The 27,126-nt window shown below is 37.7% G+C and overlaps 1 protein-coding gene across 1 annotated transcript; it reads left to right on the forward strand.

The window, feature by feature from the left end:
* Positions 1 to 1,999: 1,999 nt before the first annotated feature.
* Positions 2,000 to 24,292, forward strand: LOC122887638 (macrophage mannose receptor 1-like). The gene is made up of 32 exons (XM_044221080.1): positions 2,000 to 2,150; positions 2,510 to 2,866; positions 3,182 to 3,346; positions 3,594 to 3,749; positions 4,141 to 4,248; positions 5,134 to 5,271; positions 5,401 to 5,580; positions 6,297 to 6,451; positions 7,291 to 7,404; positions 7,843 to 7,958; positions 8,124 to 8,272; positions 8,363 to 8,559; positions 10,140 to 10,261; positions 10,639 to 10,711; positions 10,833 to 10,986; positions 11,194 to 11,232; positions 12,418 to 12,581; positions 12,721 to 12,782; positions 15,295 to 15,395; positions 16,193 to 16,335; positions 16,594 to 16,699; positions 17,058 to 17,185; positions 17,317 to 17,358; positions 17,502 to 17,573; positions 17,740 to 17,842; positions 20,424 to 20,656; positions 21,017 to 21,182; positions 21,311 to 21,478; positions 21,557 to 21,673; positions 22,032 to 22,190; positions 23,746 to 23,781; positions 23,873 to 24,292. Exons 1-32 carry the CDS (start codon positions 2,087 to 2,089, stop codon positions 24,124 to 24,126), a joined length of 4,341 nt encoding a protein of 1,446 aa, XP_044077015.1. The 5' UTR covers positions 2,000 to 2,086; the 3' UTR covers positions 24,127 to 24,292.
* Positions 24,293 to 27,126: the final 2,834 nt, after the last annotated feature.

Raw genomic sequence — 27,126 nt, forward strand, 5'->3', positions numbered from 1 at the left:
GGGCGGGGCAAGCCGGTGTGAATGTGAAGAGACCAGAGGTGTGCGTGTGTGTGTGTGTGTGTGTGTGTGTGTGTGTGTGTGTGGAAAAGAGAACTGAAGGGAAAAGCAAGGTGAGCAGATTAAAGTAGAATTAAAATGGTAACATAAGAAATAACCTACTAGAAATAAGGTAATATATTTATATACATGTATTCTTTCAAATATAATAATATTTTCAATAGACAAATATATAGTTTTGTTGCAGAATAATGCCCTGCAGTGCATACTTTGTTTCTTGTTACATTTGTTTGTTTTTAAGAGAAAATAATTGAATAAAATATTGAAATATTAATGAGTAAGTGTTGGGACCACAGGCACTCCACCACTGAATTCATTCCTTTGTGGGACTTTAACTGAACTTTTATCGCATGTGAGATGGATTACTGAAAACTGCACAGCTGTGCAGACTTGCATTTAGAGCTAGTACACAATAAAACACTGGCTAAACATGACTCATTATTAAATCTGCATCAGAAGCAGTCATGGTGGGAAAACTGTGAATGACATATTTAGTGCGATTTCTCCATATTATTTGTCTCTGCCTTTTCGTTTACTCAAACAAAATGCCATAGACTAACATTAGCAGTGCAAAGCAAAGTAAAGCAAGATTTTACAATGCCAGTTGCAACTTTTTCATCAGACATATTCTCAGCATAAGAAGACAGAATATTGACTGGCTGTCTCCTACCATGTCTGTACCATAGAATTGTATTACGTCAAATTATTTACAGAAGTTGGGACTTCATGCCGATCAATTCCTGAGAAGTTCGTGTCCTCTTACAGAGACAAAATAAAAGACCGTCAGCATTATGACAGCTTCCTTTCTGTAAATATTGCACAATACTACTAACTTTTTAACTTTGTGAACAACAATTTCAAATAGCCAAAACGCTCTGTTCTCTAGAATCCATGTGAATCATGTTTGACTTTGAGATTGACAATCTGAGTCACATCCGCTTCTGTCCATCTTTATAAAGGTGGGCAAATCATAGTGATGAAGTTAAGTGTAGAGTCATAAATATCTTTTACAAACACTTTCCCTAAAGGGCATGAATGTTAAATTATTATATGACAGGATATTGTTATGCTTTTTGGGGAGATTATTGTTAAACTCCTCTTTATCAGATGTTTTGTATTATTATTGCTTTCTCTTTGATTGAATTTCTGCAAATGCACCATTGTTAGATCCACCATTTTGTCAGATCTGTGTCCAGGCAAGTATTGACAGGCATCTTTTATCTATGCCCTTGTTGGAGTATTATTGGAGTTCGAGTACTCCTTTTATTACAGCTGTTTTGTGATTATTGATTTGTGATTAGCAGAATTACAGTTTTCTATGATCAGCTTACTGCTAACCAAGTTAGTCACTATACTAGCTCTCTGGAGCTAATGTTATGCTAATACAACATTCTAAGTAACTGTTGAATTAAGCTACTGTTGGGTTTAACTATGTATTTTATTCTTTTGACTTTTACTCTTGTGGACTTTGTGTGTATGTTTACTAGATTAATTACTGTGTTGTACCTACTATGAGTACTCAATGTTGATCTCTCACTGGTGACACTTTGTTTGACATGAAGCTCAATGTATCTAATTTGACAGCTAGTCTATAGTTTTGTGAATCCAGTTCCACTGACACTGTAATGACTCATTTTTACATTACCTCTCTTTTAACTCGTTTATGGACTCTCTTTGTTTTCTGATTTCTAATCATTGAACTTATTGTCTAATACTGTTTTCACAGTTTCACAATTCCATTTAAAAACGTCAAAACAAACCCAAGTGTGCAGTAGTCAGCATTTGGGTTCTAGGAAAAAAACAAAGACTTACAATAAAGTCCCTCCCTGTTTATCCGAAATGGTTGACAATTGACAAATAAGTCTGAAACATAGTGCTGATTCAGTCAAGATGACACAACATGGCATCATGGGTCGAGTGCTATTAAAATCCCCTTCTTTCAACAATCATTCTCACAACTCTTAAATCCTCAGGGAGAAATGCATGGTTAAAGTCTTCTGCACTAAGACATCTCAGAAGAATTCTAACAATGAAGATAACTTGTACAACCTTTGTGCTCCTCATCCAAATATTACAATCTTTGGCTTCTGACGGTACAGTATTCAAACTTAATTTTAAACTTTGCGTGGGGTTTTTACAGAACAGGTATGTCACGCACATTGCTTGATACCATCACCATGTGTCAGTTTGTCACCTGTGTTACCCTATTTTTGTAGATTTGTTACAGATCAATATTGAGGTAATTGTGATTCTAATAATAAGAACTTTGTTTGCTTATTAAATTACTGCTCATTCTGTGAATAATTGTCAGTATTATTGTCCAAATAATATAAAATCTTGAGAGACACACGTGAAACAACCCCAGTGATAGACTGTGCAAACAGTTGTGGATTTTTTAAGTTCTTCTGCAATAAACAGTCAACAGTGTGTTGACTGTGTTCTTTCTCAACAGATTCACCATTTCAACTAACTAACAAAGCCACTGGTTTTTGTTTGATAAAACTAAATGACTTCTGCTTTGACATACGATGGACAAGTGGTGACCGACTTCTGGTTCAATGGATTAAGAAGTGCCTGGGAGCCCAGGGGAAAAGTGTGGGAAGTGAAATAAGCCTCTATGATTGTGACGAAAACAGCGAACTCCAAAAGTGGGAATGCAAGAATGAAACAGTGCTCGCCCTCAAAGGCCAAGAGCTTTACATTGAGCTCACTGCAGATAACACAGCAGTTCTTTCTAAAACAATGGGACCCAATAACCACCTCACAATCTCAGGGACGTCCAGCGGTGCTTGCACAAGAACATACAGAGGTACAGTACTGTATAAAACAGTGTTGTTTATCTACACTGACTCATAACCAGGAATTAGTGTGCCAATTTTTTGTAAATTTTAAGATGAATAATATTTTTTTTTTCAATTGTGTTTCTCTTGTGTATCTCTGAAAATCAAAGGTGTGAAAAAGATAAAACAGACACACTATATGGACTCAAATTTTAATTATTTTGCATCATAAGTGGTGAAGTAATGTCATATATTCTCATAAAATATATATTACTACAGGTACAGATGCAAGATAAATATTCAAGCAATTTTTTTGTTCTTTTGTCCTTGTTTTGGCCTTTCAGAACTTTACACCATCGGAGGAAATGCAAATGGTAGGACCTGCATGTTTCCCTTCCTGTACAAAGACCGGTGGTTCTCAGACTGCACGACATTTGAATCCCCAGAGTCGTGGTGTGCGATTGAAACTAAATACGAACATGAAGTCTGGGGATATTGCCCAACTAATTGTGAGTACTGCCTGAGAGAGCTAGAGAAAAGGGCATAGTTACAATGTACAATTTTTTTTGTGTACACTGATTTACAATAAAATTATTCCCCTATAAGCAGGGCATTATTTGATTTAGGACCTACCACTAGTTTACATTTAAGTCAGCCTTTAATATTTCAATGTAAACAAAAACGTGTAACTTGAGGTTACATGAAAACATTACATTTTGAAAGGCATTTCCATATCTTTGTATGCGTATTTCATAGCCAAAGAAGGCTGGAACAAACACCCAACAACAGGAGCGTATTACCAGCTCAACACACAGTCAGCTCTGACTTGGCCCCAGGCTGACACCAGCTGCAAACAGCAGGGTGCTTCTCTGCTCAGTATCACCGATCCTCATGAGCAGGCTTATGTCACAGGTAAGATGCCACTGACTCCATACTGAATGAATTTATAAAGGCAGCATGTCTTTGGGCTGAACAGTGTTTGAGACATAGCAATCAGCGATGTTCATCATTCATCATTTCTTTGACATATAAAAGTGATCCAGTCTGAGTCCAGTTTAATCAACATCTACTTTATCCAAAAAAATAAAAAATACTTTTTCATTAGTCTAAAATGGAAATTTACATTCTTTAATAAACTACTTTTGTTGATACATTTAAATGTGTGCATGGATACTTTTCTCTTATGACAGTACTCAGGCTAGTGATTCGTGTTTGAGCCTTACTCATTATCATTTTATCATCTTTGTTTCCTGCCATTATTTTTTTTAAACAAACAAACAAACACTCACACGCACACTCACAGCACTACTAGGGGCAGAGGACATGCTTTGGACTGGGCTGATCCTGGATCCAGAACATGGCTGGCAGTGGTCTAATGGGAGGCCTTACCGTTATCTGAATTGGGACTCTGGTAAGTTTTCTTTCCACTAAGATTACTGTATCTCTGATACATCCCATCTGTCTTTTATCCTTTCTACCTTACACACCATGTTGCCAGTAGGTTGTAAAACTGATATCATTTTGCTTACTACTTACAAACCACAGCAAGGGCACTACACTGCAGATATTTATGAAAGAGGGGGATTTCTGACTGTTCAGTAGTTTAGATTTAAGACTTACAATAACTGAATATGCCAAAGGGATGTCGGCCTTGATGTTTGCATTCAAATCATAATGTAGAAAATATATATAAATATATAAATAATGTGCACATTTCAAATCACACAATCGTAAGTACACCACCTCCATTTCGGGTGAAACTTACTGTATTTTAGATTAGCTTAGCACACTACACAATAAACAAGTCTACTGTATCCCCGATGTACCCATGCCAACTAATTTTCAACATCATGATGAATCTTCACTGCTCTGCAAAAAACTCATTATCACCATTATCATGGAACAACAGGACTAATGAAGTCAGCCCAGCCATTAACCATGCTAATTTCTTCTTCATATTCATTTTCATAAACAGCAACTTGTTTTCCAAATATCCTTTATTTTTTTCATGTAGTACTGTATGTATTCATTCATTACAAGATGACATTTACATGTATGCATGTATGCATACACAAACTCAAACAAAGTCATGTTGTTGTTTCTACTGTTGTTCTATAGCACTAACTTTGTTATTTGAATTTCTGTTCTTATTTAGGCATGCAATAGTGCTGAATTTCTTTCTATTTGTTTAGGTGTTACAAATAAAATATGTATGAATTTGAAGACTCTGAGACACATCTGAGAACTGACATGAGTCTGTGTCATCATGTCAAGTTTAAACATCGTCTTGTTTTAGGACATCCACTTCCTAATCCAGGACACAACTGTGCAATTGTTGATGGTGCTGTACAGTACTCCTGGCAAAGTTCAACATGCACCAAGAAACTGGGGTACATCTGCTACAGTAAAGGAGCTCTGGCTCCTCCTACTCAAGGTGAAGAAAAATATCTATTTTATTCTGTTCTATTTTAGCGAAGCCCTCCACCATTACTATTTTGTCTTTGGTTCATTGAATGATATCAGTGACTCAGTAATTATATTTCTCTGTTCTTTTCATGCTCAGCTGTTGAGACAGGATTTTGCTCAAGTCCTTGGATTCCCTACAATGGCCACTGCTTCCACCTCAATCGTACTCAGAAAACATGGACTGATGCTCACAGAGAGTGCCGCAAAGAAGGAGGAGACCTTGTCAGCATCCGTAACGTGGAGGACCAAAGCTTTGTCATCTCTCAACTTGGCTATGGTATGTGAGACCGTAAAAACAAAGTGTAGCATGAGAGAAGAATTCTTTACAACAAACAACACACCTTTGAGCCTGCAGGCCTTTCCTCTGGCGCCACCCTTAAGAATAGAAATCCATCCAACAGTTTCGTTTTCTGGTATGTAATAAGCATCACAGTCTTGGCCATCTTTAGTCTTGTTTTTTTCTATATGTGAAAGCAGGGTTTTCCCCAGGAAATTTAAAACATGAGCCCAGCTGGTGATTATCAAACTACAGCCTGGTATTAAACTGTCAACGTTGCTTTTGCTCCTCTGCTTTTGCAGTGAGTTTTTCCTTCCATCCCCACCTCCTAGTAACTAATTGAGCCCTTTTGCTTCCACTTTTCCCAACTGGTAAAAACTGAGAGGCATTGTTGATTGATCATTAACTGTTATCTGCTGAGTTGAGAGGCATATCCTGATCATCCATCTTGTCTTTTTTTTAATCTTTTAAGCATTGTGAAGTAATTCTTCTTAACATTTTTTGAACTGCAACAAAGCAGTGTGCATTAAATGGGTTGCGAGAATGACAACTTGTCAATGTTGCACACAGATCTCTGGCCCAGTAAGCCTCCACCTCCCCTAGCAATGACTGACACACAAAATAGTGGACAAGCATAACAAGTTGAGCAGAGCTCCGCAATAAAGATGTATGACAGATCGTTGAGGGAAAGATATTTTTTCTGTCCATGTCTGCAGCATCCACTGATGAGCTTTGGATAGGACTGAATGACAGGAAGACAGAGAGGCTGTTTGACTGGAGTGACCACTCTACTGTCAGCTTCACCAGCTGGGAGTTTGGGAAACCAGCTGTCTTATCTGACCAGGAAGACTGTGTTCTCATCAGTGGAGAGGTACGGAACACCATGTGGGTATGGTACAAATGCTAGCTTCTTGTAAAAGAATCATTATTTGTCCAGTGATAAAAACCTGCTTCAAAGCAAATTGTGCAGCTACGTATCACACTTTAATTCACTGTACATACACTGTATGGTCAGAGTATATGGAAACTCCTGTCCACACACTTTGCTCTGGGGCTGTTGTTCATGGTTTGACCTAGGTCTTGTGGTTCCAATCAAGGGAAATCTAGAGCTACAGCATACAATGATATTTTAAACAACAGTGTGCAGTATGTGGCAACAGTTTGGGGAAGGCCCTGTCCTGTTTCAACACGATAACGCCCCAGTGTGCAAAGCGATGTAAAAAGACGTGTTTTTCCGAGTTTGGTGTGGAAGAACTTAACTGGCCTGCACAAAGCCCTGACCTCTTTGCCCCATTAAGTTGGAGCAGCAAAAGCGAGCCAGGCTTTATCACCCAACACCAATGGCTGACCTCACTAATGCTCTTGTGGCTGAACCGGAGCAAATCCCTGCAGAGAGGTTGCAAAATCTTGTAATAAGCCTTCCAAAAAGAGGGAAGGTTGTAATCGTCACATTTTAATATCTGTGGTTTTGGAATGGGATGTTCAACAATTGCAAATGGGTGTAATGTTTGGGTATCTTTCGGGCCATATAGTGTTTGTTGAATTGAATATACATTTTGTGTACTTTACATGTATATATCTGTGATAATAAATTTGTACATATTTAAGACAATGGGCTTTTTGTTTGACGACATACACTGTAGTTCGCCTATCTGTCAGTAGATCCAGACTCCACACAGATAAACATTTTACTGAGCTTCTTTCTTGCAGAATGGGAACTGGGCTGACCGTATGTGTGACGAGAAACATGGCTTCATCTGTATGAAGATGAGTGCCTCTGAACCATCTGGAAATGAGGTGGAGCAGAACATAGGCTGCAAAACTGTGAGTGAACTTTAATTCTTCTAATATATGAAAAAGTGGTTTACTTCGCCAAAGTTAAACCCTGAAGTGTTATCTTACAGGGCTGTACCTCAAAACTTTCTGATGGTCAATTTGTGTCCACAAATACAGAAAGTTGGGTCCAAATGCTTGATTACATTATTGGCCTTGTTTCTTTTATACTGAATTTTTTCAAAGTTGTTGAGAAAGTACATTATTAATTTTATAGTAAAGCAACTGATGATATTTAGTGGCAGCCCCAAACCCAAAACCTCTGCTTCCCATAGCTTGGATTTGGCCTATAATTTAAAAAGGGACACAATTTCAACAAGGAACAGGCGAGTGGGATGTTCACAGCACAAATCCAGCAGAAATATCTGGAGAAGATGTCTTATATACAGTATAAGAATTAATATGCACTTTTGTTTTCCAACAATCCAGGGTTGGAAAAGACATGGCTCCTACTGCTACTTCGTAGGGACAGAGACAAAGACATTTGATGAAGCCAAAGATGACTGCAAAAGCTCAGATTCCTACTTAGCAGATGTTTCAAATGGGTATAAATGATTATTCTGACTCCAAACATTTTGAGCATACTAAAAATGAGAATGCTAGATTTTAAAAGTTCAGATGTGTGGGATGTATTAGGACTTGAATGCGCTTTTGTTACTGTACATCATTCACTGATATAAGTAATCCTATTATCCTGTAAATATTTCCAGGGTGGATAATGCATTTCTTGTCAGCTTGGTGGGGTTGAGATCAGAGAAATACTTCTGGCTGGGCCTCTCAAATCAGAAAAACATTGATGAATTTGTGTGGACCAACACAGACTCAGTGAGATTTACTCACTGGAATGCTGAAATGCCAGGTATGGAGACATTTTAAACTCTATCTCTAAGATGTGGCAGAAAGCGGCTTCACAATTGACATTTCACTATTTCTCCTTCAACAATGCAAGGTCACCGACAGGGCTGTGTTGCCATGACAACTGGGATTTTTGCTGGCCTCTGGGATGTGCTGCCCTGCACCAATAAGGAGAAATACATCTGCAAACATCTGGCAGAGGGGGCAATTTTAACCCCTGCACCGCCAACTGTTACCTCTGAGTGTGCGAACGGCTGGACTCGGGTGATATCTAGAAACTACTGCTATAAGGTGAGATCCAATGCAGCTTAAGAGTGAGTGAAACACGTACACCTGCTCCTCAGTCCAAGTAAAACCCAGTTCGGGGGTTCTGTTCACCATATTTCTGACATTTTGGTTTAGCTCCTGTAGTTTCAGGCTGCGATGCTCTTGGTATTAAAAATTGCTTCATTTTGCTGCTTCAAGTACCTTAATTTCCTTCATGTGCTGTGTGCCACTGCTGCAGCTGTAACTGCTGATTGTGTTGTTAAGCAGGCCAAATCAGTTATTAACTTCCTGTTGTTTCCAGAACACCAGCATCACACCCCAAAAACAAAACAAAAAACTGTTCCGTGCCCCCCTGGGCACTTCTGGTTTAAAGTATAACAACAGCCCACAGTGTCTCCACCCTTTTCTAACTGACTTCTTGATTGAAGTTCAACTTTTAAGTTAGCTTGATGAGTCTGGCTACCCAACAGTGTTCCAGTTACTATTGAATTCCAATTAATATGGACTCTGTCTCTTGAATAAATGAGTAACTGTATAACAGTTTCAACTAAAGTTTTTTTCTTGCCGATACACAAAGTTATGCATGTTATGTTCTGTCTAAGGGTGGCTAAAGCACAACATGAAACAAACTAATCTTCATCAAATCTCAGGTTTAAGCCAGAGACTATTTTTTAAATATAATGACATTTTATTTACAATTTCATAAATGATTGGAGTGAGCAAGACCAACATAATCAAAACAGAAATGCAGCTAGCATGGTAGCAGATATAACCTAACAAAATTAAAGACACCAAATTACAATCACTTACCTCCCTAACTAAAATAAACAGGAGAAGACAATATAAACGTGACTAGCTGCCCACCCCTACCAAAGCCAAATAGTAATGCCATCAGCATGGCAAAGTGGGCATCTTAAAAATGACAGCAGAGACAATGACGAGTGTGGCTGTTTTGGGAGATGAAGGAGATGAGTTCTGCCCAGCTTGAACAGCACGCCATGTTGGCTCCTTATAATGTCCGCTGTCATCAGTGATGAGCCAATAATCTATCAATGCCTTCAGCCACTGAATCAATCGCCTCCTCACTCTAACAGACCTTTATTTGAAAACATACACACCTGTCTGTAGCTAAAACGATAAGCTGGTTAACTGATTATTTGATTTGCAGAAGATAAATTGGCAACAATTTGAAAAATCAACAGTTGTTTAAGCCATTTTTCTATGAGCAAAAACACCAAATATTCACTGGTTTCATCTTCAAATGTGAGTTTTCAGAGATTTCGGAAATCGTGGTTGGCATTTTTAACAAATATGATTAAAAGAGAAAATAATCATACATTAATCAATAGTGAAAGTAATTGTTAGGTTACAGCCTTACATCTGACCCATGTCATTCACACACTGAGAGAAAAAAGACCTAACACAAAACACAATCAGTCTGAACAGTGCAACTAACCAAACTCTAAAAACATCTATTCTGTGGTATGTAGTTGCGTCTTTGGATGCATTAATTTACATGTTCCTTTAAATGATACAGCAGACTTAGGGTAAATTGAAACTACCAAACCTTTAATCACAGTGGAACTTCTTGCCTTGTGTTTAAGTTGTTTTCAGAGTCATCTTCAAACAAGAGGACCTGGTATGAGGCCAGAGATTACTGCAGGGCCATCGGAGGAGACCTGCTCAGCATCCATAGTGCTGCTGAGCTACAAGTGCTACCAGATCGGTACAGTAAGACCTGGTCTCATACAGTTAGGGCTGCACTTGACAAAATCTTCGCAGTCTAAATCAAACTTTAGCTGCATCAAGGAAGATTCTTTCAAGATGCTGTAAATGTGTCCTGTCAAAATTAATAACTGGTGATAAGCATGATCATTAGCAGAAAATTTTGTTTAGGTATAGTAAATGTCAATTACAAAATTCAGATTGAAGGGATTCAAAAAAAGTACAAAACTGGTTGCAAAAGATAAAGGTGGTTAGTATCATGCAGAGAACTGGGACTGTGCATCATCAGATAACTATGAAATCAGGCAAACGTTTGTTCTTAAAACATTTTACACAGGTTGCATATTTAAATCATTAATATAAGTTTGTCCATTTTAGCTATGAAGCAGTCTGGATTGGACTTAGTGCCCCTGACCCAGTCACCGGTTATGTATGGAGCGATGGATCCGCAGTGAGTTAACAGTTTTCTGCTTTAATAGTTGAGTGAATCATTTTTAGTTTAGGAGACTCGATTAAATAAACAATATAATTTTATATTCCCTGTGTTTTTTACTGTTTGCTCTTCTTTACAGGTAAACTTCCAACACTGGGAGGATGGAGAGCCAAACAATAAAAATAATGTTGAATCTTGTGCTGAATTCAAAATGTATAAGCATAAATGGACAGAGTCTTGGAACGATGTGCAGTGTGAGAAGTACAATAATTGGATGTGTCAGATCCGAGCAGGTAAAGCGTGGTCATTTGGTTACATGAGTTTCAAAGAAAAGCATGTCATTCTTTTGTAACATTTGTTGAGAGTTGAGTGAGTGAGGGTACTTTTCTTCCTGCAATGTCTTCATGTGTGTTCAGGTGTAAACAATTTCAACCCAGAGGTGCCCACTATCACCATAATACTCTCTTCTAAATAGATTTACCTTCTGTCTGTCATTACAGGAGTGACTCCAAAGCCGCCTCCAGACCCTGTCAATCCTGGTAAGTGGGCAATTATGTATGTGACCACATAGAAATATGCTATTTTTACATGATTGTTAAATTAAATTGCATGTTTTTCCTGCTATATCATACAGATACAATCTATAAATTATGTCCTGTGCTCTTTTAACAAAAAAATCAGTATTTTTTTTATTTGTTGTTATAGCGCCTCCTGTCTATGCTTTTTTCAGTTCAAGTGTCAGTGGCAGACAGATTTTTTTTGCATATAGCCTATCAAATAAATTCTTCTTAAGCTGTATTTGCATAACCATCACTGTTCTGTCATTGGCTGACAGCTGACTAACAACCAGACAGCAGCCTGAAACAAACCAGAAAGAGCCTCAGACTTTGAGCTTTCTAACTGATGTCTCCTTATCTACAAGCATGGACACATCTTGTGTTGCACCTTGTCTTGCTGAACGAGCTACTAAAACAACCATTCAAGGTTGGAAATTCACTGCAAATGTCATTTTGCAGGCTGACGTTACTTAGCTAGTCAGCTATAGTACTTAAAACTTAAGACTTCCTGTCTTATACCATCTCACAATTCATCTCCTACTTTAACATTTATTGTACAGTTTCCAACTTTGTTAAAAGTGAAGGATCAGTTTATTGAAGTTGAAAAAATTTAAGGAGAAAAAAAAACTGAATTACGTCAGTATTATCGATATCTAGCCACGAAGATAAGTTTATTTGCCCAGGTTTAGAGATATTGCTTTCTGAGATTTTTGCTGGCAAGTAAAATGGAGGTGAGAGGAATTTGTTTGTGGTGTTCACAGCACTGAAAAATTACAACTTAAATCATACGCAATGTGTCCTTCAAACAACAAAATCTATTTTAATTCGCAGACCTGGCTGTGAACAGTTTTACAGTTCCCATGAAAGCTGTTCACAGCGATTCCTTGTGAGTCTTTTAACCAATCCTTCTGTAACATTAACCAAGTAGTTTTAGTTGCCTAAACTTAACCATACCTTAACAATAGAGGTGGCAAATCATAAAAAACACTCATATTAATTGTTCTTGTAAGTTATAACTTAATATAGTCATATGGGTCATTATGGAAGGTAATGACACATTACCTTTTTTGTTGTTTAAGTATGACAACTTGGTGACATAACTGAAATTAAAAAATCAGAAATTACACATGTACTGTAATATTTTACATCGTTCTAACATGTTTGCAGACTACAATAAGACCTCAGACGGGTGGCTAGAATGGAATGGGACTCAGTATTATATTAACAGTAGGTCGATGGCCATGGAAGAAGCTCGTCACTTCTGCCAACAGAGGCATGGTGACTTGGTAACTATCAACAGCGAGAATGAAAGTGTCTTTTTGTGGAAACAGGTGAGCAGTGACATTTATACTACATTGAACTATTAAAGCAATGAACAATTAAAGTATAAATACCATGGCATTTAACTTCAGCACAAAATGAAATGTAAGTACTGCTGGTTTTACTGTGTGCCTCTGCCTGTGTGTGTAGATATCCAGAAGTTATGGGTCTTACTGGATAGGCCTGACAGTAGACCTTGATGGAACATTTGAGTGAGTATGAATTTAATACAAATGAGAAAAAAAGTCTGAAAGAAAATTGACTTGAAATGTATTTAACACACAGGTAATGTCACCTGTTAAAATACATTGATAACACTTATGCAATTTTATTGTTGAATTTGTACTGTTGCATGCTTGGCCTGATAGAAGTACCATGGTGCAGATCCAAACTGTCAGTTTTTTGTGTCCTTCAAAAATACTGTCTACATGATGGTTGGTTGCTCCACGATCAGGTGCATAGGAATTTAGGCCATGCATTCTTTTCATGTGAAATTAGTGTGCACCACAATTAAACAACCTACATTGTCGAAGCTCTGAGTAAGTCATAATCAAGCAAGGACATATATCTTGTGTGCAGAATTCTGAAAATACTGTAGCGGATTTCTGTTAAGTCTCTAAGGATCTGTGAAAAGTATTTTCTCAATCTTGTCTGCAGAATCAATAGCCAAAAGGTAAAGCTGCAGGTTACAGTATTACCACTAAATAATTTAAGAATAATGCATCTCCATCATCACTTTATTTATGAGTGACATTTTGTCGATTCTATATCCTCTGATCTCTGTGACTCTGACAGGAAGGTAACTGAAGTTTGGCTTTTATAGCATTTACATTTGAGGAGTTACTCTTCTCTTCCTGTTTGCATGCCTTCCTTGTCAACTTTAATTGTGTATCACAGCTAAAATTAATATTGACAAAAAAGACTAAGATTGAAATGAAAATAAGATTGTGCCACAATGGATGTGTGTTTCATCGAGGATCTGATGGAGAAAGGCTTTCATTCCAGACAGTAGAGACTAATGGCTAGAGTTACTGGTCACAATGTAAAGTTGCTTTTTATTTTGTTCCAATATCTAGCCAACTTGTAATTTGTTTTTGAGATTTAAACCTAGAAGAAGAACAAACATTCAATAAAGACAGCTGTCTCTCTCTCTCTCTCTCTCTCTCTCTCTCAAACAAATGAACACAAACCAAAGGAACGCTTCGTGGTATCCTAGCAAGCCAGACTTAGACGTCGAAGCTGGGTACACGAAATAAACCAAGCAGAGTCCATGAACCGGTTTACTGACAGTGGAGCCGTTTGACCGGTCTGATCGCCGGATTGGCAACCACAGCGTGACGTCGGGTTGCGTTTCTGAAAATATAGTGTTGTCTATTCATTAGTAAGGAGGGCTTTTTAATATATTTTGTCCTCGTAGCTGTTTAATACAGAGCCATAAAGTCGTCTGCCTGCTACCTTAGAAATTCCATTGAATAATATTGTTTGGAAAATGTTCTGGGCTTATTTTACGCTGATTGACGGTGCCAGTGTGTGTCTTTACTTTTATCATGTTGGAGTTGCCAGTTTAAACCTGCAGTTTTGCACTACTAATATGTAAACCTTTGTTTACATTTAGTTTTGTGCTGCATTATACAATTATGTATATAATATTGTCAAAATAAAATGAACTCAAATTAAATATATAATATGTAACTTCCGCAATAAATAGTCTAAAAACGACTAGACCTATGTTATATATTTTGTTGAGTTGTGTACTTACATTATCCCAAATGTTTCAAACAATTTACAAACCTAGAGAAATCTGTAATTCTAATCAATGTAACAGGACGTTTCATTTAGTCACCTGTCAATGGTGTCATATCCCCTTTTCGCCTGCGTCAGCGTTGTGGTTGTCTGCCAGAAGTTGTCAGAAATTGACTCTTTATCCAGTGTTAAGCCACATTTTTACGAAACACTTTTTAGATCTTGGTCGTTTTTAACTATATATTTTAACTGGATTTAGGATTTGAGTCATCTGGATTTTAAGTTTGCAGAGAAACAAGCTGAACAACTGTTAGTGGCAGCTAAGGCTTGCAGCGTCGGGTGTCGGCTAACATCGTTGGAGAAACACATATTTTTAATATGAAACTGCTTTATTCAGGTTTTAATCACCGGGTCCGTATGCTTTAGAGAGGAGGAGACCTCTGCGGATAATTCGGCAGGTAAAAACCTCCTGAAAGTCTGAATCTAAAGTTAGCGGAGAAACAATCTAAGCAAACATTAACGGCACCCCGGCTCGCAGCGTCCTGTGCTCGCTGAACAGCGTCGGATAAACACTGACTTTTAAACATGAAACTGCTTTATTCAGTGTTTTTACCAGTTTCAATCCCTGGGTCTGTTTGTTTTGGAGAGGAGGAGACCTCTTTAGATAATTCAGCTTCTGGTAAAAACCTCCAGATCAATGAACACTGAAGGCATACTAACCAGGGGGAAGCTGACTGCAATGAAGGCAATGGTGGTGAAGACAACAACTCCCATGATCCTACGCTACTTCACGAAATCATCAAACTACGTCTTTTGTTATTGTTTTGATGTGAGAGACTCCTAGTGGCAGAAATTACATACTGTCTGTTTGGTCAATTAGATATATTTGAGGAAAATTAATTAGTCGTTAGTAGCAGCCCAACTTCACATTGAGTTGTTTCTATGACAAACTTTAAACTGATTTGTTTGTGTTACATTAAGGTGGATGGATGGTTCTCAAGTGGTGTTTCAAAGGTGGGATGAAGGTCAACCCAATTTCAAGAATTATGATGAGAACTGTGTTGTCATGAGGTATTCTAATGGTGAGTAAACTGAAATATGATTCACCTTAACTGACCTTTTTCCATCAGTCTGTGAGCAACCGTGATCTGACTTTACGCTGCACACGGCATGAGTCTGCGAACAGCGGGTCACAGTGAAAGGAGTCGGTTACCTCGCTGAGAAGTTGGAGGTGTGCAGCCTGTTGCCTGCAGCTCTCTAATAGCTCACCGTGGCTGCTCCTTCTTCTTCCATTACTCCGATATACTTCAAACTGATCCGCTGTCAAGAAATGTCGATAATAACCATTGCCTTGTTTTGTAGACACACTTTTGATCAACGATTGTGATTAGTGCTAACCACGGTGACAAAATATGTTGTGTTCCTGTGGCTTCTTCAGCATAAAATCCCCCCAGTGTTTTGCCAGTTGAACACTTTTAATGTGAAGCAGCGGCGGTGGGACATTCCATTTGCATTAGGAGTTCCTTAATACAGCTCTAACATGGTGAAAAGACAGGGAACAGTGAGGCTATTAATGAGATAAAACTGGACTAGATCAATCCTTCATGGTTAAGTAGGAAATCTGAATCTAGTGCAGGAATGGCAGACTCCGCCACTACCAATAAAAACTACTATAAGCAGTAGAGAGGTAATTACTGACTGTGAATACAATGAATGGCTAATGCATAAAAAATGTGGACCATAAATAGTACCGAAATTGGGATTTAATTTTGTGAAAATCTTAAGAATTATAACTTTAATCCAATATTTGATGTTACATGAAAAAAAGCAAATTGTATTTGCTAAAGTGTTGATTTTCATGTCTTGGATTGGTTCACAGGGTTCTGGCATGGTTATAATTGTGGGCATGAGCACAATTTCATTTGTAAACGCAGTGGCTTGACACCTGCCAACACCACTGTGGCCCCCACAGTGGCCCCTAAAGGTGGCTGCCCACCCGACTGGAAAAAATTTAACTCTAAGGTCAGAGGTAACTTTTAGCCTTTAAACGTGTTGTGTTGAATGGATGGGAATAAAACTGATGTACAACAGCATCAAATTATTTGTGCTTGCAATGACATGGGCCTTTGATTTGACAACATTGATCTTTTAGGGTTTAATTTTTTATATAATTTCTTTTGAGATGTCACATTAAGCTGCATTAACTAGGACAATGTTTGAGTGGCTGTATTTGGTATATTTTCAAGAGTTGTAAATCAAATAATCATTCCTCACCTCTAGTGTTACAGCATAATTAACAACCAGAAAGTAACATGGGATGAAGGGAGGACACACTGCCAAAGTATGGGTGGACACTTGGCCTCTATTCCCTCAAGACATGTGGAAGGTTTGTTTCACATATTTTTTTATGTTAAAATATCCACCAATCTTCTCTTTTGGCTTTGGACACTTTTATCTATTTTGTATTTCTTGTGTACGTGCGACGTGGTAGTGAGGCTTCAATAATCTCCTTATAACAAAACAGTTTTAGTGGGGGAAGAGTTTTAAAACACTCAAGTGTAAACAATGTACAATATTTACAATGTAAAATAAGTTTAAAGCTCTGCCGTGGCCGCTAGAGGTGCTATACTGAAAAAGAGCCACTGAAACAGCACATGTATATTGTGTATTATGTATATTTAGGTTAAAAAAACTTCCACACAAATAGCTGATCCTTAAATCACTGTTATCTGTTATATTTTCAGTGTTTTTGATTACTCAAATGGCTGACAAACCTACTTCAGACCTTTGGATTGGTTTTCGCAGTTTAAATGGTGGTCAATATTATTGGACTGATGGACGGCCGAGGAAATATGTCAATTTGGGTTTTAAAGTAAGTGGACACAAACTGAATTGTGTTTTATAATGTGATGCGAGGGGGTTGTGTGTAGCACTCCTGATAATTTCTGTATGTGTATAAAAATGTGACACTTTATTTCTCTATTGTCTGTTTCTCCATTTTAGGGAATTGGCCGTAGTTCAATCATTTATGGACGCAAGATTATGGTAACATAATCAAATTTAACTTTACTTGAGCCATAACTGTGTAAAAGAGTGTAATATGCATCAAGTAGACACAAACTATATTCACTATTGTGAAGAGTCAAATGCATTTCTATTATTTAAACCATATTATTTTGTGTATTTAGATATTTCATAAAAGGCTGCAGGATTTCTGGAATTCCCAAAGATATTATGAAATTTTCCATAATCAACCAGAGGTAAGAAATTCTTAATTGTAGAGTGAGATACCACTTATTTTGTCATGACCTGGAGACAAATTACAGTACACTTATGTAACAATCAGACAATCACATTTTACACTACACTATAACATGCTGACAGTTTTTTTCTTGTCATCTCTAATCTCTCACTGTGCTTCCCCAGAAAAAATGTGTTGTGATTAATACCAATCCTTCCCTTGGTATTGGTAAATGGATAACAAAGTCCTGCAATGACACCAATGGATTTGTATGTCTTCGAAATGTTGGTGAGCCCATCTTCTGACCTTTCTCTTTGAAACTCTAAAAATGATTTTACAGCAGTAGACAAGGACTGGCATATTTTCTTTTAATATATATTTTTTCATATTTCTTAAAGCGGCCATATTTTTACAATAAAAATGTATTAAATGACGATGTGAAAACAATGTGAACTTGGTCGTACTGATGAAACTACAGATAATTATCTCTTGAATCTGCAGCTCCCCTAGGCTTTAAGGCGCAGTATATTGAGTCGCTCTCAGCTGGCCAGTCCGTAACTTCACTGTTTTGGTTCCGCTCTCAGAGTGTCATTTTCGGCCGCAGCAGGCAGCTGTTTTCAGTTAAAAAGCTCTAAAAACCCACTATCTGCTCAGAACCAAACAGCAGACAGACACAATTAGCAACTAGCTGGTGAACATAGTGGAGCATTTAGCTGCTAAAGAGTCAGATATTTCCCTCAAGAGTTGGTAGAGACCAAAAACAGAGCTAAAAGAGACATGTTCGCCAGCTGGCCAGAACCACAACTCCAAATAAAAGCTCCTAGGATTGGGCCAATGGCTAACAGTCATCAACCACTGAGCCCTCCACCATCATCATTTAAAAGCTCCCATTATTATAATAGCTCCTTGCACCTGATTTACTAAAGTAAAAAACAGCTTATATAATCACACTATTTACCGCCCAGTGAAAGCATGTTTTAATTTAGGTGCAAACATAATTTTTTTTTAAATCTACCTGGTTTGCGATTGCCTTAGTAAATGACACTCTCTATCTTGATAACACCAAGCAAGTATCTAAAAGCATTGTTGTAGTCTATTTAATTTAATTTAACTAGGCCCATTTAAATTTTGAATTTTGTTGTTTTTGTATAGGCCTAAACTAATAAGCCTTGTCGCCACCATATTGCAAGGGGATTTGCCACCGTCACTGATCAATTTCCGCTCACATGCGCTGGGCTGACTGCCTTGTTTTTTAAATTGAATTTTTTTTTAATTCACTGGTATATTCTGCAGTTACATCACTATGACAAGTATTTGAAATCTTTTTTTTATAATCAGATGATCTGCTTAATGAGGTAGCTTAAGTAAGCTTTGGTAAAAGTATAAAAGAAAGTATATAATTATACAGTTCACAACTTGTTTCTGCTGCCCCCAAGTGCACAAAAATATCAGTTATTACAGGTTTAAGGTAGTGAGTAAGTTGGTGGCATATCAGTGATGTTGGAAATGGCTATTCAGTCCCTAATCAGCTGCTCTAATAGCGGAGCTACAGCATCTTCCACAAGCGCATACTTCTCTGAGTGCAAGTCCAATAAGCCAAACTAATTGTACTAAAGCAACTGATGATTTGCTGTACAACTTTTCAGTACTGTAATTAATGTTTCCCAATGATCAAGACTGTGATTCAGTCAGCATTTTAACAGTAAAGTGTTGTACTGTAATTTAAAGATGGGCCTATTCAAACAGAACATCTCCTTTAATTAGGTGCGCGACTGAGGACTGAAATGATTCCTCAAGTAACTCGATTACTGAAAATCATCAATTATTTGCATTGAAGCTTCGTTTAATCCATATAACTATATACAGCACACGGTGTTTCGCACAACGCGGTCACGCTGTGTGTGATCAGAGATGGTTCAGAGTGTCTTTGGTGTGATTTGACAGATTACAAAGAGGAGGAAAAGAGAGAAAATAGTGAGGGGCGCAGAGAAGACACAGGCCAGAGAAAGCGACAGAAAGTGTCCACGAAAACGCTGTACAGTGTGAACTAGCCTACCACAACAGCAGGATGTCTATGCTTCAGCATCTCAGCAGAAAGCAACCAGTTTACACATCCAGTCCACAGAGCGGACACGACACAAGGTGTATGAAGGCTAGTAAAGAACGTAGGCTACGTTCATTATGGCTATATGTAATGGCTAGTTACTTCAACGTGGTGGCTAGTTATGATGTCCCTACGTTAGCTAGGTTTTGTTCAAGAAAATGAGCACAGAAAATAAAATGCTGCAGTCAATTTGTGAAAGCCTGAGCTTCATTCATGTTATTTATTATTATGGTAGTCACAGTTCCTGTCCACTCGTTTTTGCCTCCTACAAATGCCACAAAGAAGACAGTAAAGGCTAACATTATGCCTGAGCTGTAGTTAGGTTGAAACTTGTAGTTTTGAAACTTAAGTATATATACCTTTTTTAAAGCAAAAGGTGTTTGTTTTTGCATTTCAGAATTTTTTTTCTTTAAAACCCAGACTGTAATATGGCACTTAAATGCACTAAATGGGTTTCGTTTTGATAATATTATTGTATGCAATTTTTTCATTTTAAGAGACCTGTCTTATTTTCTCTTTTGCATATTTACTATTGCTCTTTAATAAACCAAAAGTACTTCTTATCCGATGACTTGATCAATTGATGGAATAATCTGTAGAATACTCGATTACTAAAATAATCGATAGCTGCAGCGCGAGTAATTATATTCGTCTCGGGAAAATGGAAAAATGGTAATTCTTAATCATCTATGTAACAGAAGTCTTGATCTTAAGTTGAATGGAAAAACTTATTCTGTTCCCAATTTAATTTCTCACCCTAAACAGATCCTTCTCTCCCAGACACCCCTGAACCAACAACTTCTACCGACTATGTCAACATTTTTAATGACTCTATCAAGGTTGTTACTCAACAAATGACCTGGGATGCAGCCGAAAAGCACTGTGAAGATGATGGCGCCAAACTCATTAGCCTGCGAAACAAGTGGTCACAGACCTATATTGAGCTGCTGTCTTTGAATCTCAAATCACCTCTGTGGATTGGACTGAACAAAGTGCAGGTAGGTCTAAAATAGTATATAGCAAAATAACATGACTAACACCTGTTTGTAACTAGAAACTACTGTAAAGATATATGGTTTGTTACTTATGGCTACACTGACTTGATCCAGGGAAGATTTTTATCTTGAATGTCTGTACAAAATTTTAATGGCAATCCATCTCACAGTTGTGATATTTTAGTCAGGACCAAAGCAGTGGACTGACCAACAGCCCGAGATTTCAATTCATACAGCCATGCTGCTAACGTGGCAAAAAATGCTCATCATTCATTGCTGTAAAAATCATAGATATTGAAGATTTTCTTTAAAAAAAAAATTAATATTAAAGCTGAATGCAGTTTGATCAATCTTTGCTTTCAGACTAATGGGTATTTCAAATATATTGATGGCTGGCACCTGAGCTTTTCTCACTGGGATAAAAATGAACCAAGCAGGGACCGACCTTGTGTCTATGTGGATGTGGATGGAAAATGGAAGACCGCTGTCTGCAACCAGACCATAAACAGCGTTTGTATGAAGTCTACAGGTACATCCAATAACAGACTAATGTTCATTTAAATAAATGAATACATAACTCATCCTAAATGCCAGCATGTCTCAACTAAGTTACGATATTGTCAATGTCAACTTCATCACTGTCTCTCTCATTCATAGATGTGCCACCAACAGAGTCAAGTGGTTTTCCAGGAGTTTGCCCTGAAGACCCAGATACATTGAACACAGGCCACAACTACTTTTGGCTACCATTTAAGGGTTACTGTTACATATTTTTCACAGAAGAAAAAGAGTGGGCAGATGCATCTGCTAGCTGTGTAAGACATGGTAAGTCTTCTCTGTGATATTTTTAGGCACTAAAATGCATGTAGCTTTCAGTAAGGACTTCTGTTTTGTTTTGTTAAGGTGGATCACTAGCCAGCATTGAAGATCCCACTGAGCAAGACTTCATTCAAAGCAATGCAAGAATATTTCAAGACAGCCACACCTCCTTCTGGATCGGCCTGTTTAAAACTCACAAAGGTACAGTCACATTGTCTGTTCTTTCATGAAAAGAAATATTCAGCTACACAGAGGGAAAAGGCTATACAAAATGAAAGACTATGCTTGGTGAACAACTAATTAAGACAAATATATACATTAGGTTATTTTGGAAAAAATGCCATGGTTTTAAATTTATATATTTTTTAATTATTCTTTTTCATAATTTATTGGTATTGTTTACAAAGTGTGGCTATTTTTTAGGTTATAGCACAAGCACATCAGGAGAACTATTAAGTTTTCTGCAGAGTAAAAAGAAAAGAGAGCATTAAGGTAAACAAAAAGCACTTTATCTGGTATAAAAAGAAACTGAACAAGAAAAAAATCCATTTGTCTCCAGGGGAGTGGTTGTGGTTGGACAAAACAGTCATGGACTACACTAACTGGGATGAAGGTCAACCTGATGATAGCAGCCACGGAGGGATTCGTACTTCAGATGGGACATGGAGGGCAGGCAATCAGCACTATAATAGACCATACATCTGCAAAACACCCAAAGGTAAAATTCTTCTTACTTGGACTAAATTTGAATTGTAATGATGTTTTTTATAATGTCGAGATCAGACTACTCAAAATTTTTGTCTTTTGAAATGACTGTGTCAGATTAGGCAATCATAGCCTTAGCCTTAAATGTGAAAGTGACCGACAACAAATGTTTACATATGTAATCGCGGTTTTATGAATGAAAATGAAACTGGAACAATTAATTGTTACTCTGCAATGAAGGTGTGCTGTCTTGTGACCTCCCAGCTGATAGAAAGAGGGTGAGTGTGTAGGTGAGCAGCACATATGATGAAAGGGTGACGCTGCAATTACAGGTGTGATTAATTTGGTATAATACTCCTGACCTATCAGGGCTCTACAGTGTGAGTAAATCGCTTGCATTTGCCCCTAAAAAAAGATATGTGCGAACCAGAAAAATAATTCACAAGCACAGTGTGAGAGCACAGGGTGAGAGTAAAGATTTTTACAACCTACTGTAATCCTCCCGCCCTCCCCCAAAAGACTGGGACTTTTCATAGCTGGACTGGCCATCGGGAGCACTGGAAGAAATCCTGGTGGGCAGGTCGCTCTGTGGGCCGCTTGAGCAGCCCATCATACAAAAACAAGAGCAAGAGAGATCATTGGCCCACTTTGATTATGCACCAGCTCACTAGTTTTGCAACTAAAGCTGTCAGACAGAAGACAACAGGAATAAGATACACAGGGTTTGGGTTTGGCTGGCCGGCTATTTAGCTATATTGGGTGCCTTTTTGTTGAAACATGTTCAACTTTTCATGAAGTTCATGCGCTCGTCAATGTCACTTTTTGTGAACCGACCAATCACAACCTGGGTTGTGTGGGTGGTGCTGGTGTCATGTGTCCATCCCTGGTTCAAAAACTACCCATTCCCACATTCCACGAGCCGCAATGCCCCAATCACAGTAGAGTTTTCTGTGATGAGTGATCAGTGTTGTCAATGTGTCAATGTTTCAAAAAAATCTGTTTCAATGTTTTCTAATGCTTTGTCAATATTTTAATGTCCATGCCTAGTGTCTAGATACAATGTCTTCCATCTTCATAGTTCTCCACTGGTTTTCACATCATAATTGCACACAAGGAGAAGGAGCACACGCACACATGCATGTGCAGTATACATATGTAATAAATTGTTTGTCAATAAACTCTGTGTTACTTTAACATTTTTCACTGTGCTCCTAAATGTCTTTGGGACATGTGCTCCTTGGGAAAAAAAGTTAGTGTAGAGCCCTGACTGTGGGTGATAACAGGTTCACTGAAATGAAATAAAACATCATTCTTTCACTATGCCATGTTTACAGTTGTGCACTTAAAAGTGTTCGATTCCCCCCTCAGCCAATGTCACAGAATGTTGTAGAAGTTGTCAAACTAGGTGAGAGAAGGAAAACATTTCTGACATGAAGAAGTAGTCATGAGGCTTCCCAGATACTGCATTGGTTGTCTTCCACACAATGACACATTGTGCCATTATCAGGCGAATATTGTGTAGTCGGATTTTGATGTACAATTGTCACAGTTCCCTTTTTTCTCTCTAGTATTACCACCAACGCCATCACTACCATCACCAGTTGGTAAGTAACACCTCTTCATCTTCTTTATTTTGCTCAAAATTGTGACTAAATTCTTTTGGCTGATCATCATCTACTTTTTTCATTTGTGCAGTACGTGATCCTCGTTACCGCAGCCACATAGCTTTGGCAGGTGTGCTGGTCATTATTGTGATTGCCATGGGGGCAGTCACTGCCTTCTTCCTCTTCAAGAAGTCTGGTCGTTGCTTCCCCATCCCTGACAGGTTAACCACCTTTGACAATCCACTCTTCTTCAGCAATGAGCAGTCCCAGTCTGATGTGGTTGACACCAAAAAACTGTTAGAGAATGCAGAGGAAGAGAACCCTGAGCCTATTATAACTATGTGATTATAAAACATCTTCTGCACACCTTATTTTTTTACTTTTATAACTGTTAGGATAGTGCTGTGTATTTTAATATTTGTTACAGATCGGCTGCTGTGTAAAACCAAGAGTTGCAATGTCTAATTAACATTTAACAAAGCAATAAATATAATAAACATTATTATCATTACTGCATTTCATCCTGCTTAAACTTACACAATACTTAATTTAATCCAGCTGGAAATTCTGGTGACCCCCTAAGATATGCCTTGGTTAGTGAGCATGATATGATTCCGTTGTTGTACTGATGTGGCTGAATTTACCATATGAGTGCACCACTTGCGAAATCTTGGCTCCAGTACAGCATGAATTCTTTCATTTGGAAAACTGCAGGTTACATGTTTTATTCAATATACAGTATGTATAAGAAAATATATAGAAGCATAATGAATTTAATGTTAACAAGACTAAGAGTCTACAACCATGCTAGCTAGGCACAGGGGTGCTTTGAGCTAAATGCTAACATTAGCATGTTGACAGGCTCACAATTACAATGTTAACATGCTAATGTTTGGTAGGTAATGTTTACCATCTTCATGACCTTAGTAATAGCATGTAAGGATGCTGATATTTGTTAATTAGCACTAAACACGAAGTACTCCTGAGACTGATGGGAATGTCATCAGCATTACAGATATTAGTCATAAAGCAAGTGTAGGACAAATGAAAATACTAACCTGCTGCTGGCACTAGATGTAAAATCAGGGAATAATCGAAGTCATTTGGATTGACCCTCTGGTGACCTTGAATAGCCATCCTACAATCATACTAATAAAGTAAATATTACATCATTGCTATTTCTAAACCTTTCCTAACCCTTTCCTAAGTTGTTCTACTTGACATTTAACTCCACAATTTAAAAAAATCAAGACAAATTAGTTTCTTTCCCCAAAATTATTATGCCCCAAAAGTGGATAATGTAATGTATTTTGTGTGAGTCCAGTAGCAACTAAGCTGACCATCTGCCCTCTTTAGACCTTAGGTTATGGATAATACTAAATTCAGGTAAGAATCTTACAATATTCAATTTGGACAAAAGAGGCAACAGATGTATATGGAGAAGGCCAAAGATTCTTTAGAGGAAATGTTTTAGCCAAATTATACTGAAACACGCAGAACGATTCAATCAAAATTTACTAAGGATTATCAAACCCTCAATTTGAATTTGATGTTTCTCAACAGTTTTGTCTACTAAGCAGTTTGTACTGGCACATCTTACCTGTTCACTTTTTGACCTCTTACTCGCCACCAGTGTTCTCCCAGCTCACTTCTCAGATTCACAGAAGCCACTTCCTCTTTGAACATAACATTCTTTTCAAAAAGGCACACATACATTTTTTTTTTTATCAATCCAATTGACCAAATCATACTGTCTATAACCTGGTACAAATTAACTTTAATGAGAACACAATGTATAAATCCATTTATGGTGCACAAATAATTATCATTGAGTGTCATTAAATATTGCAACATCAAACACTTTTTTTCTCCCTTACACTACATGCACCCAAGCCTACTTCCTCTGCTTCTTCTGCAAGCCAAGGGTTAAGGGTGTGTGCCAATGAGGAAAGATTTGCAGTGTTTACTTCCTTAGCTGACACTGATTCATCAACTGTAATCATGTGTCTGCCCGTCTTATTTTCTTCCTGGCTTTTACCTGGATTCTCCACGGCCTGGAGTTATTCAGCATTAGCACGCAAAGGTAGCAGCCATGACCATGTCATCTTCACCTGTCAGTGCAGGTTTTCAGAAGTACCAACCAGAGAAATGACAATCCTCCTGCCTGTGTAGTTTAGGCCTCTGCAATAGAAATTACGTCTACTAAATGGTTTGGCCATATACGTAGTGGAGGAAACATAACATACATACAATATACACATATACACACACACATATATATATATATATATATATATATATATATATATTGCTAAGTATTTTATTTCTTTTATATTTTATCATTCACTGTGGTATTTTATTTCTCTCTTTGTGATAAGTGCTCTATAAATAAAGTTTTATTATCTATTATTATTAGCCCATGCAAGTACAGGGAAACAAGTGGTACGAGACGAAATGAGGCACCCATCGGTCTTTGTCTGTGCTAGTTCTCTCAGGGTTGGCTTGGCGTGTCAGTGCCCTTAGGCTTCTGGGTTTGTTTGCCTAGTCTGTAAGCCTGCCTTCAGTCCTTGTAAATACTGTTTTTTACCACACTTGTTTTATTGACTTATGTCTGCTGAGTAAGTAAGTATTCTAAGTATTCTACAGTGTAACGATTAAATGATCAAAAAAGCCATTCCATGAAACACACTAAACAGCAACTGATGTTCAAAAAGTATTTAACCACAAAAAGATTTAGAGCATTTGGGACTTTCTGGCAATGAATTCTTGAGAAGGTCCAGCATTTGCTTACTTAGACATAAAAAAGAAAATGACAAAGTCAGCATTCAGATAGCTTCCTTGTTATGAATATTGCACAATACTTTCTTCAGTGAAGTTGAAACTGACAAGAATTTCAAACGGCCAACCACAACATTCTGTTAAATCTGTGTGAATCATGCTTGGCTGCTCCAACCCCAATTTGTATCACATCTGCTTCTCTGTTTTTAGAGAAAGTGTATATGCAAGAATCCTGGCGTTACATTTAATACATTTTAAGACCTGTCTAAGACCCTTTCCATGCATTTTAAGACCTCATCGCCACTTCAAGTTCTAACCGGTTACATCAACGACTCACATGTACTATACATTGATTTTATGTCTTAGTTTGTGATAACTCCTTTGACCACTGTATCAATGCAACATAATTCAGGCAGGGTGGGAACAAAGCACAAGAGAATAAATTCAGTGACTAACCCAATGTAAGGTTTATTAGAAAGAGTAATATCAGTAATACACAAGAGCTAGAAACACAATCTTGTTCCCTATAACACACACACACACACACACACACACACTTGAACTCTG

This window comes from Siniperca chuatsi, linkage group LG13 (assembly GCF_020085105.1).
Source record: "Siniperca chuatsi isolate FFG_IHB_CAS linkage group LG13, ASM2008510v1, whole genome shotgun sequence".
Taxonomy (NCBI): domain Eukaryota; kingdom Metazoa; phylum Chordata; class Actinopteri; order Centrarchiformes; family Sinipercidae; genus Siniperca; species Siniperca chuatsi.

Excerpts from the sequence above, each read along its gene's own strand:
- LOC122887638 (XM_044221080.1), top strand. The coding sequence starts at position 2,087 with ATGAAGATAACTTGTACAACCTTTGTGCTCCTCATCCAAATATTACAA. Across the intron at positions 10,987-11,193 it reads GATGTGTCAGATCCGAGCAG|GAGTGACTCCAAAGCCGCCT; the intron begins GTAAAGCGTGGT and ends CTGTCATTACAG. Across the intron at positions 17,574-17,739 it reads TTTTCCATAATCAACCAGAG|AAAAAATGTGTTGTGATTAA; the intron begins GTAAGAAATTCT and ends GTGCTTCCCCAG.